Here is a 21614-nt window from a genome sequence, read left to right as displayed (position 1 = left end):
CTCCTCCTTGGCTGTCCCTTGTCCAGCACCCAGGAATAAGGAATGGGAAGGCTGACCAACATTCCCAATAGCTCTAAGTTTTGCGCACTGGGGAGTAGGGCATAAGGGAGGAAATTCTCACTTTATACGTCTTAGATGTAAAGGAAATTTTCTTTCTCAGCTCACCCATCAGTTCAGTGCTGTCCTGGTTAACTTGCAGCCTTGTGAGCATTTGCTGTCCCGCTCTCTCCTTTTCTGTGATGCCTGAGGTCTCTGCTACCCCTAAATCCAACACTTTTATCACACTTACCCTTTCTGAGTGCCACACACATTCACAACAGCTGCTAGCTGCACTTTTTAACTTCCTTTGGAATATATTTTTCCAGGAAAATTTTAAAGAAAGTTGGAGGTTATAACAAAGCCAAACATCAGAAAATAGATATGTCATACACACACAGTTAAGTCTATGTTGAAAATGCTACCTACACAACAAAAACATAACAACGTTGGTACTTCTTTGCCAGCCAGCATCTTTCATTAAGGGTCTCAAGCTACAGAAGGTGGGCAAACACCAGGATTTCCTTTTGCGTGGGACAGTCAAGGGGGAAACTGTGAGAGAAGGCATGAAACAGTCAAAGATGGAAGCAAAAGCTAACAGCCTGGGACTCTTCATGCAAATTGTACTATGGTCATTATTTATCATTCCTCTGCAGATACAATACACTGGGAGTTGACACTGAAAAATTGGTTGGAAGCTTTCAGCAAGTTTGACCAACTAAGGGAACAAACAGAGAATGGATTCTCAACAGCCTTGCATCTTCAGCTGAAAAGTGGGTGCTTTGTCCTGCTGGGAGCAGTGCCTTACAAGACAGTTTGTTCAGCTCCATCCTTGGATCACCATTGGGAGATACAACATCCAAGCCCACAGTGGAATTCAGCCCAAACGTTCAAAAGATTTGCTCTGGCCTTAAACAAGAAATGGATTTGAGATTGCTCTTACATGTGGAAATGTCAGTCCCACTGTGAAAACATAAATGATTTCAGTGGAACGATTCACACATGGAAAATGCAGAACATGCACGTGTTTCGGGACCAAGGCTCGAGTACCACGCCTCAGCTTCCCTTGCTTTGCACTTCTGTCCCTAGTTGCTCTGCCAACATCAATAGCTTCACACCAGAGCAAAACGGGAGCGAGATTAGGGAAAATCAGAATTAGGATCTTTATTTATGATATATCTTGTGTTAACAGCTTTAGAAGCGAATGGGTGAACGCTCCACGAAACATAAACTCTGTGCTCAGAGTTAACAGTGCAAGAAAATCTTCAAAATTTCATGGCTGGAAAGCTCCTGAACACACAAACATGAATAAAAACTACACTGGTACTTATTATTTCCCCTCACGGTGTGTGACTTCTCCCATGGATGACAACCAGTTTTTAAGTAGAAAAGGGGCACACCCAACTTCTCAGTCTTACTGAGATTTCCGAGTGGTAAGAGATAGGATTGGATTTGCAAAAGAAAAATAGTTATTTACTCCCTGCCAAATACCCACAAAGGACACGTCTGTATTACAGAGCACATGATAAAGAAAATCTGCTTAGAGATTACAAGCTTCTAGTATGTGTTGTGCCACGTACGTGCAGGCTTGTTGTAGAGATGGCTTGGAGCTAGTTAAAAATCACACACAGGTCATTTTGGGTAGGTTTACACTTCAAGTTAGTCTAAATCAATTTTAGTGAGATTTTTCAAGCAGTTTAATTGCATCCTAGCAGGGAGTTTCAGATCCTGATTATACAAACCCTGTCTGCATCTGTCTCCACTGAAGAGAAACAAAGAAGTGGAAAGGTTTTAAGAGCTGCAGGCAGCTTCCTTGCACATACAGAGGCATTCTCTGCAGTCTAACTTGTGGGGAGGAAGATGGAAACAAAATTAGGAGGGCTTGGAAAAAAAACCTTCCCAGCAGGCAAATGCCCAATCTGCAGATTACTGAGGACCCTGTTGTGACCTGTAACTCAAAGCATCTCGAAATGACAATGACAGTCACCAGCACTATTGTGCAGTGGCTTTATACAGACAAAGGGAAAAACAAAATATTCAAGTCAGTCTCGCTCTAGAAGTGATCCCCAGTCCAAATTATTTCTTTGTATTTCTCAATCCATTAAAAGGCTGCAGCTATGGCTCCTGGGACTGCCACAGCACAGAGGGCTGTGCTGCCAGCGACGGGGTTTGGCTTTCCCAGCTGTTGTCTTAAAGTGGGAAAAAGCAAAGACAAAACAGTAAAACCAAGTACTTCATCATCAAGTTGGGAGAAAAGCATTTTCTTCTTTACCATGACCCCATATCAGGAACATTTCATCAGAGGCTCACTGAGATCTGAAATGTTTCCAAAGTCAGGCTTACTGCATTTTCTTCTTATTATTTCACGTGTCTTAAGTTTCAACTGCACGTCCAAAACTTAAATATTATTTATAAGAACAAAATTTCCTTCTACAATGATGCTGTCATCAGAAGAAGGCTTCCAAGATCAAAAATGATCTACGAGAAATGTCCATTTAAAAATCCTATTTTCAGCAACAGCACCCTCATGTTAACAGACTTTGCATCATGCCCTGCTGTCTTACAGGTGCCTGAAAGCAAAAGATCCATTCTGGGCCCACAGCACTGTATCAGCAGAAGCCAAGCAGTGGAGTTTGTCATCTCCTTTCAAAGGAGAGAGAGCATCTTGAAAACCTGAAGGTTTTGTGTGTGACCCCGTGTCTCTGCACAGGATTTGTGAAGCTGCTCACGTGCTTCTCAGCTAGGATAGGAATGCTGCCTGATTAAGGAGCAGTGAGGCTTAGCTTCACAAGTCAAGAAAAACTGCCAATGGCAGCATGTTCAGCTTATCTTTGGCCTGAGATGCAGGAACCAAAGGCAATCAAAGCTGCTTTTGGAAAAGCTAAACATCTTTTTTGCTTGGCCATCTGGCCAAGATTACTTGAATTTATCCTACTATTTTCTGGCCTCATGTGTGCATGGGGTGACAGTGGTTGTGTTTGGCTTCACTGAGTTGTTGGTTTATGTCTATCTCATGTGTACTGAATGGAAATTCTCTTGCAATGACATCAGATTAATTCATCTCCAATACATAGTGAATTTAAAATGGATCATTTACCTCAAACATTACTTCAGTTTTTACACATTTTTCTTCCTGGAGTTGCATTCACATTCAGAACATGCTGTGTGCGTAAATACGATACCTATATGCAACATTAATCCTTTTCTTCACATGCAGGTATAAGAGCATACATACCAGGCAGCTGGGTCATATTCAGCCCAGACACGAACGAACTCATCCAAATGATGGGGCCCAAGGATGGAGGAGTCTCTTGTCAAGTATTCAAAGTTGTCCATGATTACAGCCACAAATAGGTTCAGCATCTGTAGAGAAGAAGCAGTTACGAAGTCAGGCAGAATAGAAATAAAAGCAGGAAGGTTAAGAGGGTTACGAATTTCTTAGCAAGATACGCAATTCCAACACTGTGGTTGTTGACCAGGAATTGTCTGCATCTCCCCCAGGAGCTGCTTTTTGCTTGCAGGGTAGCAGCCCTGCCCTGCCCCCCTCACTGCAAGAGCCAAGTGCTGCAGGTAGATGGGGAAGTGAGAGGTATCCTCAGGACTTCCAAGTTCTTGCTGGGGATGTCAGCCCCATCCCCACCTGAAACCCACACCACAGCCTCACACCAGAAAGATTTAGGCTTGCAGGAGGCCACTGTAAAGGCAGCAGATTGGCTGCTTCCAGGACCTTGAGCAGAGAACCTCTGAAATTGTGTGGATTGAGAAAAAATTCAGTGATGAGCAATGCTTCTTTTCTTCTTACAGGTGTACAGCAAGGCACCTGATTTTCCCATTCTCAGAGTAGGGCCACTTCTTTCTGGGTATCAGCCCAAACCGTGCAACTCCACCCAGCACATCACCATGAGGTGTTACTGATAACCTGAAAGAGACCAAAAAGCTCACACGCCTTGCAGAATGAACCTGGCAAAGCCAAGACTGGGTCCCTGGGGCCCTGCTGTCCTCCCTGCCCTCTGCAAGTCAGTTCCAGCTCCACGGTGTGCAGCAAGTCTGCATGGCTTCTGACCACAGAGAGTGTGGCAGCATCTCTATCACCAGTGAGGTTCTACAGCATGACCACAGACTGGTGGAGCAGTCCAGCTGTCACTGCTTTACCAACTGGATTGTGCCAGCTCTTCCAGCACCTTGATATCAAAGCAAATCAAGACAAAACAGCTGGAAGAAAAGCCATTCTTCAGCCTGAATATCCTGTTTTAGGCTTGTAACAATTCAAACCTTTACAGTTCCCCTGAAAGGACACACAACAGGCTCCTCTCCCTCATGGCTGCTAACAGAACTCAGAAAATGCTTTTAGTATATTAAGAGCTTCCTCTTATTAAAGCCAGAGGAACAGACACAGGGATTTCAATGGGAAAAGATCAAGCCACAGCTGGCGGGATGGAAGAGCAGGAGGGAGGATGGAAATGGATGCTCCTGTGTCAGTTAAAGTCCTGATGGGCACAAAGAACATTTCCATCCTTTTGTCCCTGCTGCTGTGAGTGCTGCTGCTCTGCTCCATGGCAGCAAATAGCAAAGATAAGCTGCAGGTGGGCATCCCCAGCTGATCAGCATCTGCCAGCCATTAAAAGAAAATCAGTGGAGGTTTGGGGCTTGTGTAGCTTTCATGTCCCTGAGCAATCTGGAAAGAGGAAGAGGTCTTAATACGGCAGTGGGCACAACTCACTGCTGCAGACAAGCACAGTCCATAACAAATCACCATATCCATACGCTGATGCAGTGACATCCAAAATAGCTCTGGAAAAACCAGCAATGCTACGAGTACCCCACACATATCACTGTACCCCCAGAGAATCAATAGGTAGTAAAACCTGTCTGAATTTTCCCCTCGAGCCCCTTGCATTGCTCCCAGCTTCAGCTGTGGCTCGGTACAGTTTTCCCTTACTTGCATAAAGCTGCTTCTAAAGTTTCTGTATTTTTTAATTTCATTTTATACTTTTCTACAGTGTAAATTTAAAGGAGAGAAATGATGTCAGGCTGGACATCCACAAAGAGCTAGAAACAATATCAAAAAGCAAACACATTACCCAATTTCCCCCAAATCCATGGCGTAACAACACCCAACAAACCATAAAAACGTTTCCTCTTGGCAGGCCTGCAGCTCTCTAATGCTTTAATTGCCTGTGGGGAACCACACGTTTCCATGCAATGAAGTGCTGAGCACATTTGAAGAAATGAGTTCCAGCCCTGGCTGCAGCAGTCCAGCTGTTTGGCATCGAAGCTCCTGGTTTGGGAGCTGGACATCCTCCCTTGGATCTTTTAGGGCTCCCCACTTGCCCTGCCAGCAAATGAGGTTTCAATGGGAGTTCCAGGAGCTCACGCAAAGCAGGGTTCAAAGCTGTATTTCACACAGATGTGCCCCAGCCTTCAGGCCTGCTACTGCATCTCAGGGCTGATGGAAGCCAAAGAGGGAGAGCTGTTTTTTTTTTTAAATTGCTATGATTATTATGAAATAAAGAAATTTAGGAGCAATGACAACGCTCTTGTAAATACCAATGAGAACACCTGACTTTTGGGGAAGGATTTGTACAAGGAAGGATTTAGGCTTTGCAGTATAGAGTACAATCTGTAAATGGAGCATTAACTTTCAGGAGCTTTCAGGGCTCTACGTTTTTTAATATATGCAGAAGAAATAATCCCCAGGATGTCAGAGGGGCAACAGCAGCTGGACAAAGGATCTCAATAGGGGCCATTGAAGTTGGTCTATCTATACACGACATCAAACTGCCACACGTACCTCTTTTTCCTGGGTAAAGGTTTCTGATGATAGCAGGGATTAGCTGCACAAAGCATCAGATCTTATATTTTAAAGCCGAGGCATGAAACTGAAAGCAGGTTTGATAGGTAGCTTTTAGGGGCTTTTTCAGAGCCATGATTTTTATCTCTTGCTGCTTGAAGTTTAATTGGGTCTCTGTCCCTGGTTTTCTATTCCTCTGTCCCAGCAGCACAGGAAAGATCCAAACCCCGAGAGCAGAGGGCTTTTTTATGCATACAGGTGATTAGAAAGACACCGGTACGCATTAAAATCTTAAAAGCCAGCCCCTTATGACAGCCACGGGCACAAACAGAGTACAAAAGCTCCATGTACCTTCATATCTAAAGGTCTCTTGACACTATGTTAGAAGAAAATGCATTTATTTGGTAAAGAAAACAAAACATGCCGTCAAGCAAGCCTGGTGCTGTCAGCTGCCTGCTCCAAGCACTTCTCAACCAATGTTATCTTGGCCATTCCCATCCTGCCCTTCCCATCCTCTTCTTCAAAGGGCCACGTTACAAATCAAGACAAAACAGATTAATGCTTAATTCCAAACATTAGATCCCCTGTGGGAAGAAAGATAAAAACAATGCTTCCCTTTAAACTAATGACTAAATGGTCTCTTTGGGGATTAAAGGGATTTTAGCACCAGGAAGATAAATAGTTTTTAGCAAAGCGGGTGCAGAACATTGTATAAATCACAATTAGGGAGAAGAAGGAAACAAGGCGGTGGGGATGGCTTGGAGCTTCCCCAGCATCTGCCTTTTAGGGACTGGCTTACCAGGAAGGAGCAGAGGAAGATGAATGACACGAAGTAGAAGTAGGCAAAGTCGCTGCCGCATTCATTCTTGGTGAGGCCAGAGAGTGGGTCGCAAGCCCTGCTGCTCAGGCATGACAGCATGATCTCATGCCAGGCCTCCCCTGTGGCACTCCTGTAGACAAACAGGCAGAAGGGTGTAAGCTCATCCCCACCTGTTAACTAAGGTAATTAGAAGGAGGGGTGCGCCCAGGTGGAGAGAGATATATTTGCATTAGGAGTCTAAGCTGCCAACCCGTTGTCATGAGAAATAAAGGAGAATAATTCCGTCTGATGCATGGAGGTGAAGGAAACCAAACAGGCTCACGTAAGCCAAGCTAGGTTGGTTTCAGGGAGGATATAATCAGAACGATTTAAACAAGTCAATAGCAACGTGACAATGTGAATAGATGCAGTTTGCATTGCCTCCTTTTGTAGCACCTGATGTTTCTGTCCTAGCATTGGCTGCAAGCACAGCTGAGATGCTGGGAAACAAATTCAGCTCCACTGGAATCCCTCATTTCTCCTGTCAGAAGGTGCAGAAGCACCAGGAAAGTCTGATGGGTCACAGGGGTCGTATGTCTGGTCTCCCAGGTTTTCTCCATCCTTTCCCTTCTCCCCCTCATTTTGGGTATGAAAGCTGAAGTAGCAGATAGGTGTAACCCCAAATAAATCTTAACTTCTCCCTTTTACTGTGGGGATAAAAAGTAATTGAAAGGAAAACACTGGCAGGCCCAGAGTGTCCGTCCTCAAAACAAACCAACCCCAGCAACACACATGCATGGATCAGAGGCAGGGGGATCCTCATGTTTGCTGATGTCAGCTTTTCACATCAGGTTTTCCCCCAGTAATTTCTGCACCGTGCTCAGAGGTGCCTTTAGGGCCACCCCACAGCTTTGTGTAGAGCCTAGCCCACTGCAGTGCTGCTCACAGCCACACAAAGTGGGTGCAAAGCTTTTCATTCTGCCACTGAGACGTCAGATCTGAAAAATACCCTTACAATCACACAAGATGTGAACCCACTTCCAAACACAATGAAGTCCAGTCAGCAGCAGCATTGGGCAAAGATCCCATTGGGCTGAGCCTGGGGTACAGGAATCCTTATTTACCCCACAGTAATAGCAATGGGAGGCAAAAATTTGGATGTTAAGCCAGGCCATAAGCCTTTCTCCCAGGCTCTGGGATGATCTGATGCTCAGCGCAAACTGAAATAGCTCCTAGATCACTGTGGTTTGTATTGCATGAGATATCAGCAGCATTTAGTCCTTAAACCTCACTCCCTCATGCAGAAACCTGCTTCCTATCATAGTCCTGCTGCCTCTGCCCACACCCTCCCACTGTGTGGCATTCAGAGTTTTGGTTGGAGTGGCTATTCTGAGCTGGAGAACTGCATTTCCACTTGGCTTCACAGCAACTATGCAAACCCAGACCTATGCAGGATATCATTACCAGCACCAAGACACAAAGATTTATTTGCTGCTCACCTGCAAGCCTTGTTGGTATTTGATATCTGCTTACCTGAACAGAAGCATCAAGGCTTGAAGGAAGGTACGGAAATTATTGTGCCGATTGATGGAGGTTTCGTCATTTAGTGCAATGTTTCCAAATACCTGCCACAGAAAGCAGAAGGGATTCAGGGCAAATGCAGCCTGCTGTAGAATCACGTGGGAGTTCAAGAGCATAGGTGGATCAAGTGGAGTTAGGAGGAAAGGTAGGAAAAGGATTTGCCCTGCTTCAAGGCAGATAGAAGTGTGTTGTGATGATCAAATGGTGAAAAAAAATCCGATTCATGTTCTTCATCTTTATGCTGACCTTTTCCAACACCATTTTTCAGCTCCAGCACAGGCCAAGAAAAATTCCACATCTCTTTTTGGGAGGGAGTGGTGCCTGAAGAGCTCATTGGGCACAGCCTTGTGCCCTGCTGTCACCTTCAGAGGCGTCCATCAGTAGGTACCCACAGAGCAGGACCAGGTCTGCAAACCTGTGCTCTCCCACTTTACACCCACGTTTGGATTGGCACTAGGTTTAAGATTTGGCAGTAAGGACATAAGAAAGTGGCCCCTTTTTGCTCTTCCAATTCCCCAACCACCAGGCAGGAGGTGTTGGTTTGCCTCATCCTAAGCTAGATACTGATGCTGCCGCAGAGGCAACAGCACACCCTGTTCCCATGGGACAAAACCAGGCTACTTACAATCAGTATTAAAGCCAAAATTTTACCTGCATGCCAATAATGGCATAGATGAAGAAGAGCATTGCAATGAGAAGACACACATAAGGCAAGGCCTGTGGGAAAGGAGAAGAAAGTATTAACATCAGTAAACCTGTATTAGCCAGTAGCATTTAATTCCTGGGCAGCACTGTGCTCTGTAGCATTTGTCTTTCAGGTAAAGGAGCTGAGAAAAGAATTGGAACAATCCTGGAAGCCTTTGGCAAATGAAGCCCTGGAAGCAGGTATTCATCAATTACAAACCAGACCGTGTTTTCCAAGAGCTCTGTATGCATTCTTGCAGGCAGATAAGCAGTAACCAGGGAAAACACAGTAAGAAGCTCTGCAGCAGGCACAGTGACTATCAGCAGGCACTGGTGCTTCCTATGCATAATTGCACAGGGACAAACCTTAATTTTTAATGACCTTGCTATAAACTTATGTACGAGAAAACACATCTAGCCAAGGAATAAGTTCCTGCTCCGAATTAGGCACAGACTGCACCCCAAGAGGGTAAAAAGGTTCTGAGTTTTTATGAGAAGTCAGTGAGTGCTGCAACATAATTATATCTTGCACTCAGGCTAGATGAAGAAGTAATTAATACCTCTTAACTAGCAATAGTTGCAAAGATGCAAAGCCCTGCCCTGAGGCTGACCATGGGAAGCCTGGAGTCAGGGGAGGGTTTACACAGCCCATGGCCCAGGATTGATTGGTCTCTGCTGGGAACCTTTGCACACGAGCCAAAGATGAGAGTGCAGCTTAGAGAGTGGATGAAGGATGGGCAGACAGATCCCACTGCAGACAGACAGACAGCTGTGGCCCATCAGACCAACACCACCAGCCCAGGTGCTGCAGCCTCAGCCTTTGGGAGACATCAGGTTTACATTCCCCTGTTTGGCTCTCTGTTTGCAGAGGGCAGAGCAGGACTGCAGGCTATGCCACATGCAGTGTGTTAGTAAAAGGCACGTCTAGAACAATATACTTTGGTTTTGAATCATTACCAGTGCACTAAGGACCTGGTACCTCCCCAAACTACTCAGAGACTGAGACTTGGCTGAGGCCCCTCTGTCTGATCCACCCAGAATTAAACAGTCCAAGAACACTGTCCTGGGTGGGAACACTTCATATCCACAGACCCCACATCTCAGCCTCTGGTGGAGGTTCTTGGCTGCAGCAGACCTCATTAGTTACAAGATGAGAGCAGCAGATTTGTTACCTCCCTCCACACTTACGGAAAATGTGACCTAACAAATCTCATTGCTTGTGTCCTTTAAGGCACGGCATACTCACATCCCAGCCCCTTCCCATAAGTTATTTGATGGATGAAAGTGTAATGTAGAAACTGGATGTGAGAGCACCAGTTGGCTCTCTGGGGTCTCTCATGGGCAGAAAAGTGTAATATAGCACTCTCTGACCCTGGCCGTGGGATGACAGCATGGATGCAGGTAGTTCTTCTCCAGGCCAGTTCTGGAAAGAAGCAATTTCTATGTTCCCATCTTAGCCCTCTTAAGACTTTTGCCTCTAAGGTTTAAAAGTTCTTAGAGAAACTTCCTTCCAACCAGCACCAGCACTGAGCTATGGTCACGTCCATGCTCTGAGTGAATTTTGGTAATAGCAACAGCTTGGGTTTCTCTTCTATTCAGTTCCACCAAAACTGAGAGACGTGGACAAACTACCCTGGTTTAAATGTTACCACACCTCTGCTGACTGAGCACGTCTCTTAACCTGCACAACAGTGAGGTCAGACAAGTCAACTTAAAGCTGGCACTTGCTGCATGAGGGCATGAGGACCCTCAGTAGTCACACTGCATTTTCCTCATGCTAAAACAAGAGCAGGCTTTGCCATGAGGATTTTGTGGTGGTCTCAAGGGCAACCTAAGCTTTGCACGCCGGTGTTTGTGCAAAATGAGCACGACTGCAATTGCACTGAGCAGACAGAGAGAAGCAGGGAGCTCTTTGATACTCAAAGGCTGATGCTGGAGAAGCGCAGAGCATCTCACGTGCCTTTTCCCCGTCTCCCACAGGCCCAACACTCACCTTAAACGACTGCACAAACGTCCAGAGCAAGATGCGGATAGTGTAACCCTGGCGAAGGAGCTTGATAAGTCTTGCTGCCCTGAAGAGCCGCAGGAAGCTGAGGTTGATGAAGTTGTCCTGTGGAAAGTAAAGGTTTTGTGTCCTTCAGAAATTAACGCGATGAGAAACCACAGCCCGCAAAAAAGAAATTAAAATTACCAGCTTCACGATCTAAGCAGCAAATCGGCCACCAGAAAACCTTCCAAAAGAAACATTCGTCAGTGCAGATCACTCCACATGCAGCAAGTATGAGAAAATCCCTCTCCACAAGAGCCCTCCCCTCTATCCTGGGTCAGTGACAGAAAAGAAAATGGCCCTTTCACGCTGTCCATGGATGTCCTGTTTGCTTTGAGTAAGGCAGATTTTCTCCCCTAAAGACTCAGGGAGAGGGAATGGTGCCATATTATCATTTTGTAAAGAATGGGACTGAAGTCTTGGTCAGCTTGCTTTTCTACCACGAATTGAACTTCAACCAAGACTGCTGCGACACACTGCACATGTAGCCTCTACTATAATAGAGAAAGGCATTGTCCAGTGAAGATTAAAGCATCCTTGAAAAATGGGGATGTTTTCTAACCTGGAGATTTAAAGTATTTATATCCAACTTGTGACTGGACAGGCTCATCAAGGAGAAATGGCACCAGCAAGACTTTGGAAGATGGATCCCTGGTAGCAAATTGGTTGGGGAGGTCGAGTGTACAGCAGCAGGCAGGTGCCTTAGGAGCCTGCTGATTTTCTCATTATTATTAAATGTGCCTTCACAGGTGGATCAAAGAACTGCTGGAGATGGGGTCTGATTTCCATGCGTTTTGTGTGATTCTCCCCACCCCACACCCCCATCTTTTCTTTCCTTTATGGAAAAGAGGTTGCTTGCCCCAGCGAGCTAATCTAGAGAGGGTTCTTTCCAAAACAAAACATGCAAAAGCCAGATCCCTCTTGCCCTCCTGTTTTAAGGAGATGAAAAATATCCCCGCGTTCTGTACCTATTCCAATTCACTTGTTTGTGAATCTCTGATCACAGTCACTCATTTGACTGAGTTAACTAAAGAGAGAAAACAGCTCGCTTTCAACTGTCAAGCAGTGGAGGGGAAGATACCATCATAAGGAGCTCTTACTGATAAAGATGAGCAAAGCCAGTCTTTCTCTCATATCATCATTTTACCAGGAGACACCCAGTCATATTAAAGTGACCCACATTTCTTGCTCGTTTGGTGACAGAGCTCACGCTGAATTTGAGGGGGGGGGCTTGTTGGATCTATTCATTTCTTTAAATGCCAGCTCAGTTCTTGGGCCATTAGCATCGCATTCCACCAATCCCATCAAAGAGTTCAAGAAATCATGCATGCACTTGGTTTCTCTCATGTTAAAAAGGCAAGCAGCTCAGAGTTAGGCACAGACCATATATCAGACTTAATCCTCAAATAAAGAGAAAAGAGTAAATCACAGGTATGTTCCATGAAAGAGCAGACAACACCGAGCTCATTCAAGTCAGCAACAGAAAGCAGCCCTGGCAGGCAAAACACAAGCAAGGATTCCCCTGGGTTGGTCAAGGTCAGTAGAACAGGTGCTAAAATTCAACACCTGTCTCTTACAGCATCAGCATCTGTTTTATTTTTATTGTATTGGTTGCAGTCCCTTCACAACATACTGGTTGAACTCACCTTGGGTGAGGGTCGTACAGAGCCAGGGACAGAAGTGGCTGCGTGACTGAGGTGCCACCAGCAGCCTGGTCCTTACTGTCCTGATGGGGTGCATCCAGACCAGGGCTAAGGCTTAACCCAGAGCCCACTGCAATCTCAGGAATTTTCCCCACCTGCAGGAACTGCATCAGGCCTTATGTGATCCCATTCGTGGCACTATTTCAAGTCAGGCAAATTACAGAGCATCACTGGAGCCTGATCTTCCCCATCACAAGTCTAAGGCTCCTCCAAGGAGCACGCACACAGGCAGCATCTGCAGGATCTGGCTGTGTGTTGTTGCCTTACTTCCTTCTTCCCACAGTAATGCAGTTTAGCACCAAACCTTTCCTCTGCTCAGATTTTGCTCTAATCTCCTGTCATGATTAGCATGATGCTCCACGCCTGCTTTGGTCACACTTCACACAGGACATCCCTGTGCCAATTGACACTTTCTACACAACAGTTTTTGTATGAGCAGTACAAAATGGGGGCTTCAAAACTGTCTATGCATGTCTACAGATTTCCATAGCTTTTTTTCCCAGCTCCAAATCTTCCCTTTTTGATTCAACCACTGCCATTTTCTAAAGAGCAATGAAAGCTTCAGCTCCACAAGAGAGGGAAACCTTTGCAACCCAGGAAAATCCAGCATCACTCGTGTGCACAGAACTTGCAAAGAGGCAAAATCACACACACGCCTGTGACAGGCAGGAGGGCTTCACATGTAACCCTCAGCACACCGCATAGAAAACCCATCCTTGGGCTGCTCAGCCCTCCAGGCACTATCAGAATGGCATGCAGTTAAAGGGGAAACTCCACATTGCAATATTTCTCGTGGATAGCAGTGTTCTGCATGGATTATCCACCCGTTTAGCTACCCCTGTGCAGCACGTGGCACACACATGATTGTCTTCTGGATCACCAGGGTCTGTCTTTCCAGAGTTTTGTTTGTGTTTCTGTTGCACAGATGTTAAAGGCCACTGGGTGCTCACGTGAGGCATCACTGTTCAATGATTCTGTGATCCATCTGAGGACCAGCCAACTGTGCTTCTAATACGTTTCCTTCTGGCCTGTTGCTGTTACCCCAAAAGAGGAGGTGGATGGGGCTCTGGTACAGAGGGCATCAAGAGACCCACGTGGGTCTGCAATGCCTCCCCAAAGCTCACTGAAAGCAGGAGAAGAGGAGAAAGTGGGGAGAAGAGCCATCATAGGGACAGAACTGGCCTTCGCTGCTGCCCAGCCATGTGCAGACAGCTCCTTTATCCTTTCTTAGGGTGTTTTCAATAGCAAAAAGCAGAAAAAAAAAAACATGCTGGGCAGGGTGTACAGCCATTGCCTGGATCTATTTCTCCAGCATCTACAGTACTTGATTGCTTTTCTCCTTGATACAGGATCTGTGCTTGCTGTCCAGAGAAACGCAGAAGGAGCTCTGCAGCAAAGCACCGCCTCACTGGGTTTATTCTTTTGGAGTTTTAAACCTGAGGCAGGAATGAGTTTGTCATGTTACAGCTGGAGGACTTAGGAGGACTTAGCAGAGGAGGTTTCTCAATGCTGCCCCACAGCAATAAACTCAGCAGAAGCTGGGCTGGACATCCCTACATGTATGGCTGCCCAGCTGGGGGACACAACCCAAAACAACATCATGGATCCTCATTTTTCTGTCGGCAGAACAAGAAGCTCACCCAAAGTGGCGAAGCCACCACAGAGGCATGGAATGGGGAATCCAACCAGCCCAAGAACTCAGGAAAATTTGGCAGTTCTCACACAGCTGCAAGAATTAATCTGTGCTGCTAAGGTTCCAAAAAAAATGGAACCTGTGCCTTGGACACCAAGCAGTGGAAGGAGCCTGGATCTGGGCACACGATCACAGAGGCTGCAATCCAGTGACTGCAGGATGAACGTTTAAATCTTTAATTTGCAACACCGACATCAACAAGGCCAAAATTTGAAGAAATGGAGGCAAGTTGATTTTTCTAGTATATTATCATGTGAGCAAGCTGATGTCACAGCAGTTCTCAGTGCTGCTTGGGCCAAGGGAGCTGACGTTTAATCTCCTAGAGCCATCCTCACAGCTCCATATCAGCAGTGGTTCCAGCCCATGGTACGGTGCAATTTATATAGCATTATATCTGTGTTTGCTGTTCACTAGCAGAAAGTTTCCTCCTGGAACCTCTCTTAGGCAAGCACAGAGGCTGGCTGCAGGTTATCAGAAAGACTCACACTCATTGGTTTGTGAGCAACAGATGTGCAACAGAAAGACCAGATGTAAGTTAAAGTAGATCAGAGAGCCGCTGCAAGGCGACCAGGAGTTTTTGGTAAGCTCATGGCCTCATTTATGTTATTCGTAAATGTAATCAAGGTAATTAAGAATAGAAAAATATCATTTTTGAGAGTATTTCCAAACACAAAGCCTCCTATTTCCAAAGACACCCCTGGAATCAGGCACTCTTATTCCTAATGGGATCTGGTGCCCAGTACTTCTCGGTCTCATTCACAGGGTGGCTTCTGCAATTCACATGAGATGTTTGCTTCTGCATCCAGGGACTCGGTGTCCGTTGCAGTGGCATCATGCTTCTGTATCACAGAGTTTTCAAAGTTGAATAAAAAACAATCTTTCCCACAGTTTCTCTTGATTTGAGAGAAGCAATTCTGTAACGGCGTTAATAATTTGCTTTTTTTTTGTGCCTTATAATAACCAGAGGCTTAGAAATACTTGCAAGGCCGTCCTCTCTGACATTCTGCTCAACGCATCTCATCCAAAGGGAAAATAATAACAGCTTCTGAGAACTGAATTTGGTGCCGTTGTTTACAAATGGAAGGGTTTCCCACCCAGGAGCATCCTTTCCTCTCACCCTCATTTGATTTTCCATGGAAATAAAGCAAGTGGAAGTCTCCCCTTTATCAGTGTTGGGTGTAACAAACAGAGGAGAACGGGCTATTGGTAACTGCATTTGCCTCACGTCACCAATTAGCCAAGGGGAAGAAGATGCAGAACAGAAGCCAGTTTTGAGGCACGCTGCAGTGAGGCTTTTTCACCAGTGCAATCGGAAATCTCATCAAAACAAATTAAATCAAAGAAAAACGAGAGAAAATAAAAGCAGAGAATTTAAATAATTGTTTAAATTCAATGAAACCAACCGTGTCCTATATGTGATGTTTTCATGGATGGATATTGGCAAGATTATTTACAAATTATTTTTTTTTTTTGAGCAGCAGGTGCACAACATACAGACGGAGACATGGTTTTCGCATTGTATGTTGATTGGATGGCGTGATTCAGCAGGTAGATAAGGAAAATAAAGAACAAAACAGGAAACAAAAGAGAAAATGAGTAATCAGGACAAGCAAAAAAGGAAACTCTGAAAATTTCACTGGAAAAAAACTGTCGGGCGCTTTTGGGGGTGTTATTTTTATGGTAATTATATAAATTAAAGAATGCTTCAAACCAAAAGAGGTTCTGAGATCCTAAAGGTAACACAGACAGTGCAGTCGTTATTTGCATTTCTTTCTGCAATGCAAATTGGGAGACAATTCACAAACACTTCTCATGACGCTTTTTGTATTTCCAGGCACAGAAATAGATGTCAGTTTGCCAAACACCCATTGGGCCTCCTGGGGCCAACTGTGGCCACAAGGAAAAGCTTCTCCTTAATGCCACTTCTTTGCTGTTTCACTTCAGTTACTGAGAGGGTTAAAAAACTGACATGCATGTTTTTGCCTAAGGAAATAAAAAAATATATATGTATATTCCACTGCATTCACAAAGTAAATTACGTATGACACGGTTACCAAAGTAAAACAAAGCAATTAGTCAATACATTTCTTTTCCTTTTATCTTTAGTTTTCAGTGGATCAAAGTACCGACGTAGCAAGGCTGGTGGAAGCCAAGTCTCTCAAGGTGAGACCGCCCAGGTGAGCAGGGTTAGTTGCTTCAGAGGATGCTTACAGTTGGAAAAATACAGATCATCATGTGGAAAATCGATGCTCCTGCATCTATTTGCTAGCCTGACGTCAAAATCAAGTGACAGATGTTCCTGCTCATGGCAAGGGGGTTGGACTAGATGATCTCCAGAGGTCTCTTCCAATCCAAACCATTCTGTGGATTCGCCACAAGGATGGCGAAGTGCTGTTTATTTTGGGAGTAGATCCACGTAATGTGGCATCAACATTCTGACCATCACCTGGGCTTCTCTCAGTCTGAGAAACCTTGAGATGTAAACGGACAATTGCAGGGTGAACACATGGGGCAGAGCTACCTGCCACCCAAATACCTGCATGGCCACCCATCGGGCAAAGAGAGAAGAGAGCATCTTGTGGTGGCTCTGGGTCACGGCTAGTAAAGACCTGATCACTCTGCTAACTCTCAGCTCTGGGACACAGTGCAGAGCTGCTGTATTTCCAAGCAGCAAAAAATATGCTTGTGCTTCCCAGGCAGTTCTGGGGCACCTTGAGCTTCCCAAAGTGCCATGGGTCAGAGCTGCACATTCTGTTAATTACTGTGGACCCAACAAAGTGGGACCAGAGCAGCACTGCCTTATCTTTCTGTTCATTTTCCAGCCTAGGTCCCATCAGCATCCTTGGGCCTGGGATGGGAGGAAGGGTGGCACCGGTTGGCCTGATATAGCTCTACCTACAACATGTGCCCCTGGATGAGGCAAGAGCTCTGACAATCAGCCTGAAAGCTGCAATTATTTGCTGCCATTAACAGTTGTGTTATAAACATAATCTTTGGGGCACTGTTGCGAGTTCTCACTTGAACAGTTCAGCAGCAATTCAATGCTTCAATGTCACCTTTAAGCTAAATAAGTTCCTTCCTCATACCTCTTCGGTACGCTGCTCACGATGCATTTGAACTGCCAGCCCATTGCTCTGGCTGAGGCTCAGAGATGGATGCACACAGCTTAAAAAATAGCACACTGGTGGCTACAACAGCTATTCAGTGCAGGTGGGTGTGCCTGCTGCAGACAGGCATGGGCTGGAGAGAGATCAGAGAAGCACCGTATGAAGGAAGTTTTGAGAAACAGGTCTAGCAAGAAGGCAGGGGGACCTCCAGGTACTCTGCAGGGGGAAGCATGTGGGCAGGAGATTTGAAGAAAGGGAAGATATAGAGAGAGCAGAGCTCTAATTAGTCTGTGGACTGAGAGGCAGCACTGAGAGGTAAGGGGCTGGAAAGGCAGAAGGGTTTATATGAAAGATGTTTGTGAACAGCTTCATATTGGATGCTCTGGTGAACTCCATCACGTAGTCCTCCCCAAGGCTGGCTTGGTGGACATAATGACTCAAACCAAGACTCTCAATTATCATGTGGGAGGATAAGAGAGAAGTGTATAGATGCTGGCGAGCCTAACTCTATTGGATTTTGCTGTTGTAGAAATAATTCCTACTCCTCTTCAGAGGCATTCCTGATTCACTGCAATCCTTGATGCTGGAAACCAGAGAAACCAGTGCAGAGCAGAAGGTGATGCAGCTGCTCCAGCACCACCGAGACTACTGCATCAGTGACCCCCACACAGGGATTTGGGAGCACATTTACCCTCCAGCCTGAAGACCAGGAGAAGATAGGGAACTTCTATGCACTAATTCTTATTCCTTCTCTTCCCAAAGGAGCATTTACCAAATTCTGAGACCATAGGCTGAAGTTCATTGTGCTGCTCTTCCCTCCTGGTAACATCAGCCAAAAGATAGTTTGAAAGGAAATGTCAGTCTGTGTAGCTGATGTGCAAGATTTTCAAACCAAACAAAGGTTTGGGTCCCATCAGGAGGCCACCACAGCATGTTCCAGCAGCAGAGAGAATGAAGGCAAGCATTCAATGCCTGCCCACAGCACTGCAAATCCTCCAAGCTCTCAGAAGTGGCTTGATCTAAATGATTCTACCCTGTATACTAAGAACAAAAGGTAATACAAAAGTTTATGATATTTGTCAACTGTTAAACGAATGCCATTTGTAAAGGGAGCAAAAGGCTTTATTTTTCCTGTGTTCTCTGTACCAGTGTTGTTAGATAATAATATATTTTGTCAGAAACAGTAATCTGGTCTTCAGCACCAGCTGAATGTCCTGTAAAGAAGCCTGGGGACCATAGTACTTAGCACACACAAAACAGGTCTATAAGCAAATCTCAGGAACTAAGAAGAAAAAAGTATGGTAAAATTCAAATCCATTACATACAGATATAGCATCATCAGCTAAAACATGCATTGGGAGTGAAAAGGAGCACGTTTTTAAATTGGATAACATCAGATTGCCAAAGCTTCTGTCAGTTATTTGCTGCCCTCATGGAAAAATCCTGTAGAATTTAATGGCAAGTTTGTGCATTTAATGTAATCTCCAGGACTCATGAGCAGGGAGACTGAGGACATGGGATGGGTGGCCAACGAATACTATGGTACTATGGTACAGTTACATCTTATTTTTATTTTTTTATCAGTAATTGCCCTGCAGAACTTTTGTGTGAGGAACAGAATCCAAAGTTCCCCCAGGGCAGGCTGCGCAGGCTGATGAGCTTCTGGCTGGGTTTATGTTCCTGTGCTCTCTCTTCTTATCTCCTTCTCCCTGCTCAGTATGGGCTGGGATCCCCATAAAACAGACATGATATTGGGGAATGCCCTGCGAGGCACCTCACTCTACAAGCCAGCAGCTTTCATTAGACTCCTTTTGACATTGTCCCTCTATTAAATTCAACAGGATTTTTCCATTAATGGGCAAGAACAGCTCGGGGTTAGAGCCTTTTGCTGAATGAGAAGGAGAGCCTGCTTCCTGACAGTCATCAGCACCATCAATCTCATCAGAGCTTTTGGCATGAAAGTCTTTGGGCCAGACAGCATCTCTGTGCAAAGAGCAGAGCTGATGGAAGCAGGCTGCCAGGTCACCCAAGGACTTCAGCTACTCTAGGGCTGGTAGGGAGAAGGTGCAGTGTCCTGACAGGGTACAGCTTTATGGGTAAATGAAGAATATTGAGCAAACTGTACTTACCGCAATCTCTGTTACTAAAATATCAGTAATACTTCCCAACACTGTTACAAAATCAAAGACATTCCAGGCATCTCGGAAATAATTCTGTCAAATGAGAACACAGGGGGACAGGGAGATACAGGGGTTATTATCTCTCTGCAAGACAATTTCTTTGGTTGTTTGCTTGCTTTTAAATCATGAAATACAAGCATTTTAAGTGGAGAGGGAACAGTTGAAAGCAAATGAGGAAGGCACATACCAGCACACCAAAGGCAATGATCTTCAGCACACACTCCATTGAAAACATGGATGTAAAGACAATATTCAGGCATTTCAACATTTCTTCATATGCTTCTGGAGCATCATAGAACTAAATGAGGATGGAAGGAAGGCTGTTACTGGAAATCATTTCTGATGGCAGAGTAAAACCTTCCCAGCTGACTCAACTGACTGCAAGGAGTTCGAGCATCCCCAAGGAGTGAACCAACTTTGCGCAGGCTGGACCAGGAGCTGCAGAACTCCAGAGCCTAGTTCCCATTCACAATGCCTCATCACAACCAAACCACCTCCCTCTGGGGATGGAATCCCACATGGCCTCTAAAAATCATATGAGGAAGATGAGGAAGAAGTGACAGTTGATCCTGCCAAACCACTCAGCTCTCATGTTGAGAGCACAAAACCCCTACAGCAAACACCACGTTTTCTAGCCCATAATTGCAAAGATTCAGTAACAGCTCACTAACCTTCATCATGAGAACAATAGTATTGAGTGCAATCATGACCATGATAAAATACTCAAAGGGAGGGGACACCACAAATTTCCACATCTTGTACTGAAATGACTGCTTGTTCTGAGGCATGTAGCGGGTCAGTGGCTTGGCACTTATGGCGAAGTCAATGCAGGCCCTCTACAAAACAAAAACAGGATGAAAAGAACACAAAAAAGGGCTGGCAGTTCAATATTGCTGGGAGTAGAGCATTTACTGGAGGATGGTACCTTTAAGCATTTCTTACACATGATGCAACTACTGATTACTACTGTGAAATGGAGCACATCATCTCCAAATTGTGGTCATTCTCAATCCTGATGGATCTACTAAACCCCCACTGAACTATAGCCCCCCACAACCTAGGAGATGGCCTTGCATCACTTAGCAGGTCCCAGTCCCTTACTGCTTAAAGAAAAGAGTTTTAAATTCATGGGCTCACTTCAGAAAACAATTGGCTAATTCCTCCTGACAAAGAAATCCAGAAAACTGAGGGTTAATGAAGATGCTATTTGTGTTTTTAAAAAGTACTATGAAGCTCAGTTCTGTTCTAGCACACAAGCAGGTAATAACTTCTTTGAAAAGTGAACCAAACTCAACCAGCAAATTATCCAACAAATATTAATGGGTGAACCCTCAAAGATATTTCCAGTTGGAAATTTCTACAAGAAGAAAAGTGCATTAAAATGGTGTCAATTCTGAAACAATTTCTCATGCACGATTGAGATAAAAATTCAAAACCTCCAAGTTTGTCACACTGAAAATCTCAGGGATACAGCTGGAAAAAAAAAGTGAGTAAATCATGTCTAAATATTCCACTTTATTTTGGACTTTTTGTTCAAACAGACATACAGTTGAAACACTGCAGAATTGATTAAAAGCAATCTCTTTTAATCAAAAATCAGGTTCCAGTTTCACAGTTTTTGAAGGAAAAGAGGGTTGGTTTTTTTTGGAACCGCAGGCAGACCAGACAAAGGATTTTACAAATACTAAAATTCTACCTGGGTTCATGAAGAAACTGGATACATTTGTGGGAGAACAATACAGAGCTGCTGCTAACTACAGCCAGACCACATCTAACAAGGTTCCTGAGTTGGAAGCAGTGCTGTTTGCTAGAGTGCAGAAGGAAAGCATTGCACGTGCTTGCACTATTCTCACACTCTTCCTAAGGCATCTTTTGGCTGCTGCAGGGGAACAATGTCTCAGCCAAGCAAAAACAGGCTGGTAAGGGCAACTTTCCACTGGGGAGCAGCAGCAACTTTCACTTTGATTTCTGATGAGCAGCCACTGAGATGCCA

General features: G+C 44.9%; 1 protein-coding gene across 1 annotated transcript in view; it reads right to left on the bottom strand.

Annotated features, from left to right (window-relative positions):
- CACNA1B (calcium voltage-gated channel subunit alpha1 B) overlaps window positions 1-21614 on the bottom strand; it is a 260232-nt gene that overhangs the window by 23250 nt on the left and 215368 nt on the right. Inside the window, exons 32-39 of the mRNA XM_090121688.1 lie at window positions 20293-20457; window positions 19809-19919; window positions 19571-19654; window positions 10885-11001; window positions 8859-8924; window positions 8160-8251; window positions 6627-6777; window positions 3272-3399 (exon numbers count right to left, since the gene is read on the bottom strand). Coding sequence (XP_089977814.1) covers window positions 3272-3399; window positions 6627-6777; window positions 8160-8251; window positions 8859-8924; window positions 10885-11001; window positions 19571-19654; window positions 19809-19919; window positions 20293-20457 — 914 coding nt within the window. The remainder of the gene's footprint in view (window positions 1-3271; window positions 3400-6626; window positions 6778-8159; window positions 8252-8858; window positions 8925-10884; window positions 11002-19570; window positions 19655-19808; window positions 19920-20292; window positions 20458-21614) is intronic.

The sequence above is a fragment of the Phasianus colchicus genome, chromosome 19 (assembly GCF_987193195.1).
Source record: "Phasianus colchicus chromosome 19, bPhaCol1.hap1.1, whole genome shotgun sequence".
In the NCBI taxonomy this organism is placed as follows: Eukaryota; Metazoa; Chordata; class Aves; order Galliformes; family Phasianidae; genus Phasianus; species Phasianus colchicus.
Note: the sequence above shows the minus strand (reverse complement) of the source record. Positions and strands in the feature narration are given on the sequence as shown.